We start from the raw sequence: 4,127 nt of genomic DNA, 5'->3' as shown, positions 1-4,127 counted from the left end.
AAATCCATTAAATGGGGAAAAGAATGTTTGTTTAATAAATGGTGCTGGCAAAACTGGAGATCCATTTGCAGAAAAATGAAACAAGATCTGTACCTTGCACCATACACAAAAACTAACTCCAGATGGATCAAAGACTTAAATGTGAAACCTAAAACTATAGAGTTCCTCAAGGGAAATCTAGGGGCAAATTTAGGGGCCCTAATATATGGCATGAATAGACTCTCAAACATAACTCAAAATGCAGAAGCAGCAGAAGAGAAACCAAATGATTGGGACCTTCTAAAAATTAAATTTTTATGTGCTTCCAAAGACTTCTCCAAAAGAGTCAAAAGAAAACCTACAGATTGGGGAAAAATATTTGCTAATGACATATCTGACACTTATCTCTAGAATTTATAGATAACTCCAATACCTCAATAACACAAAGACACACAATCCAACTAAAAAATTAGAAGAAGACATGAATAGACACTTCACCAAGGGGGATATTCCATTAAAAATAAAAGAAATTTGAAATAAAACTTGCTGATACACCATTTTTGGGGAAAAAAATCCACCAGAATTTGTTTCTCCTGACACCCCTAAGCTCCATGGACTTTCTCATATCAAACCAAGGCTTCTCCTACCCTGGCATTCATTAGAGGAAGGTAAGGCAGTGAGCTTCTGCATACAGAAATGCCAAAGCCTCCTTTGGAGGCTCCCATAAGACACCTACAGGGGTAGGTATGCATGGAAACTACACTTTACTCCCTGCTCTAGCCCATTTCTGTGTAACCCATTTAATTTGAACAAGAAAGAGAGAAGGAACATTTCCCTTAAGTATATCTCTTATTACTTCATCTGTGATATTACAACAGATTTCATTACAACTGTAGGGCCTTTTCTTCACACTTGTTCCAGAACTTTTCTGTTGTTGCTTTTCTCTCCCCAACACCATCATATATCCTCTCCTGCCAGTATTTGAGCTTTCTATATAGCCTCAAGGAGCTCTGGTTGCATAGTGCCCAAGGCACTTGACTGCTAACTAGAAAGCTGGAAGTTCAAACCCACCAGCCACTCCTCGGAAGGAAGGTTGGGCAATCTACTTCTGTAGTGATACTGCCTCGGAAACCCAAGGAGAGGTCGCTATGAGTTGGGTCCAACTTGGTGATACATAACAACAACAACAACATACATCCTCAGCATGAATTTCTTCCTCTTTCATAACTTAACAGGAAGTTGTGGACCACACATTTCACTTTGGCAAAATGGATCTGTATTTGGTTGCTTGGTTTTCCATATTTTCATTATATCCATATTCCATATATACTGTGTACTAGTTATCTAGTACTGAGAAAACAATTACTCCCAAAGTTAGCAATTTACAATATCTCTTACCTCACAGTTTCTGTGAGCTAGGCTGTGAATGCAATTAATTTGGGTTTCCCTGGCTCAAGGTCTCTCGTGGCTTTGCAGTCAAGACTTTGGCAGGAGTTATGGTCTCACCCGAAGGCTCACCTAAGGGAAGAACTGCTTTCAGATTACTGTGTGGCTATTGGCCAGTCTCAGTTGCTGTCCAATTTCTTGCCAACTGGTTCTGTTTGTAGGGTGGCTCCTAACATGACAGCTGGCTTCTTTCAGAACAAGTGAGTGAAAGAATGGGTTTTTGCCCACAGTAAAAACCACAGTCCTTTTTAACCTCATCTTGGAAGTAGCATTCCATCACTTCTGGAGAGTTCTATCTGTAGGAAGCCAGTCACAATTCCCACCTACATTCAAGAGGTGGAGTTACATACAGGCATGAATACCAGGAGGCAGGAACCATTGAGGGCCCATAAATTTCCGAGTACTGGGTTCCATTACACTTACTCAGTGATTCTGTGTGAATTCTAAAGGCTTTATTAAATGGAGGAGCCCAGTACAAGTGGCACAGTACTTAGCTGCTAACCGAAACATTTGTGATTTGAATCCACCAACCACTCTACAGGAGAAGGAGGTGGCAATCTGCTTCCTTAAAGAATGGCAGCCTTGGAAATCCTATGGAACATTTCTATTCTGTCCCATAGGGTTGCTGTGAGTCAGAATCAACTGTATAGCAATGGGTTGGGTTTTATTAAATAGAAAAGATTTCAGAAGTTTTAAGTAAAAGCCTATGCTGAAATCATACATGTGCTGCACTGCTTGAGACATGTATACAAAATTACATATTTGCCTAAGTAGTTATATAAAGTTTTTGTCCATCTAGAAAAGAAAGAAGAGAACAAAAAAGAAGAATTTGAAGAGGAAAGGAGCTATGAGGAAAAAAGAAGTGTTAAAGTTCACGCCATGGTCTCTGTGTTCCAGTTTATTATGAAACAGAGTTACATTTGTGCTCTTATAGCTATGATGGTATGTATAGACATTCAGTCAAAATATTTCCCAGAAAACCCTGTGTGTAATTCAACTTCAATTTCTAATAAATATCACTACTATATCTCAGAGGAGGTTGAAATTAAGTTCCTCTGAATTAAACATAGTTCATATTGGATTATAAAGTCTATTCTTAAATAAAATTAGTTGGTGCTGTTTTGATTACTTTTTGATATTTTCTATATATCAGCCTCTACTTTGAACAATAGAAAATCTTAGGCTTTAAATGTTGAACTTAGAAATGCAATTTACGATTCTGATTTTGAACTCAAAAGAGTCTACATTTGTTTTGTTGTTTTTCTCTCTAAGCTAGATAAACTTAGTCTTCTGTGTAAAGAAATACAGTTTAACGGGGCGGCGGGGGTGGGGGGGGACTTTACAAGTTTTGTTACTAAATAGAAAAAATAAATTGTGAAAACAGGTAATAGACCAGAACTTTCATTAGAAATGTGGCCATTGCCACATTATTAATGTTTTAGACGTGCCTGCTTCCCCTGGAAGCTTTCCCTGGAGCCAAACAGACAGAAATAGAAATGCCAAGAGCCTCTTTTATTACAATGATGTCTTTATTCAAAAATACTAAGTATAAATATACTAAACTATTAGACAACTCTGAAGCCGGACCTACTAGACAACATAATGGAGATTCTACATCCCAATTTCCATGATTAAAGAACATGTAATTAAGGCATTAAAAACTTTTTATTTATTTATTTTATTGTGGTTTGAGTGAAAGTGTACAGAGCAAATTCATTTTCCATACAACAGTTCATACACATTTTGTTTCATGACATTGGTTGCAATCCCCATAACATAACAGTTTTTTTCCCACTTCCTCCTTGTGGTTACCGTTGTTACCTTTTCCCTGTGTCCTTTTCTGTGCATTCCCACCCTCTGAGCTACTATCTCCCTGTAAAAATACTACGCTTCTGATCTCCCATGATTGATTGTTCTAAGGAGTGTACCTACCTGGTGTCAATGTTCACCTAATATGCCTGTCTATTGTTTGGCTGGAAGCCATGAGACTGAGTCCAATTCCAGGCCCGAAGGGTGACTAGGGGTATAGTCTCAGGAGAATCACCAGTCTCTATCAGACCAGTAAGCCTGGTCTTTTTTTATGCTTTTGAATTTCGTTCCACATTTTTCTTCCACTCTATCCAGGATCTCCTGCACTGATCCATGTCCAAGTGGTTGACCATGGTAGCTGGGTACCATCTTGTTCTTCTGGTCTCAAAGTCATATAGGTCCACTAGGCCCTTGAACTAATTATTTCCATGCCTCTTTGGATTCTTTAATTTTTTTTGTTCCAGATGAGGAGAGACCAATTGTTGCATCTAGATGGCTGATAGCAAGCTTTTAAGACTCCAATTGCTACTCACCAAAATAGGATGTAGAAGAGAGTTTCTATGTAGTATGTTATGCCTATTGAGCTTGATGCCCCCCACAACCATGGTTCCAAACCCATGGGCCCAACAACTCTCTCTCTCAGTGTGCTTGCCTATAGCTAAGAAGTTATAACTTTGCCTCCTATTAGTTCTATTTATATGGACATTCTTATAGCACATCTGCAAAAACGGCAAGGAGGCCACATGTCCTGACCTCCTCTAATCTCACAAGAGGAAGACAGGATTACCAGCAGTAACCCAAGGCCTATTACTGCAAAGCCAAACATGCTGCCTCCCTCCAGCCCTTTCACCAACCCTTCCTCCCAAAGCACCCACCACCTCTCTCCTGGGTTC

At 39.2% G+C, this 4,127-nt stretch overlaps 1 protein-coding gene across 1 annotated transcript in view; it reads left to right on the top strand.

The window, feature by feature from the left end:
- PIEZO2 (piezo type mechanosensitive ion channel component 2) overlaps positions 1-4,127 on the top strand; it is a 778,516-nt gene that overhangs the window by 594,247 nt on the left and 180,142 nt on the right. Inside the window, exon 12 of the mRNA XM_042782059.1 lies at positions 2,225-2,367. Coding sequence (XP_042637993.1) covers positions 2,225-2,367 — 143 coding nt within the window. The remainder of the gene's footprint in view (positions 1-2,224; positions 2,368-4,127) is intronic.

This window comes from Orycteropus afer, unplaced genomic scaffold (assembly GCF_000298275.1).
Source record: "Orycteropus afer afer isolate SDZICR_OR568_19922 unplaced genomic scaffold, OryAfe1.0 scaffold00232, whole genome shotgun sequence".
Taxonomy (NCBI): Eukaryota; Metazoa; Chordata; class Mammalia; order Tubulidentata; family Orycteropodidae; genus Orycteropus; species Orycteropus afer.
Note: the sequence above shows the minus strand (reverse complement) of the source record. Positions and strands in the feature narration are given on the sequence as shown.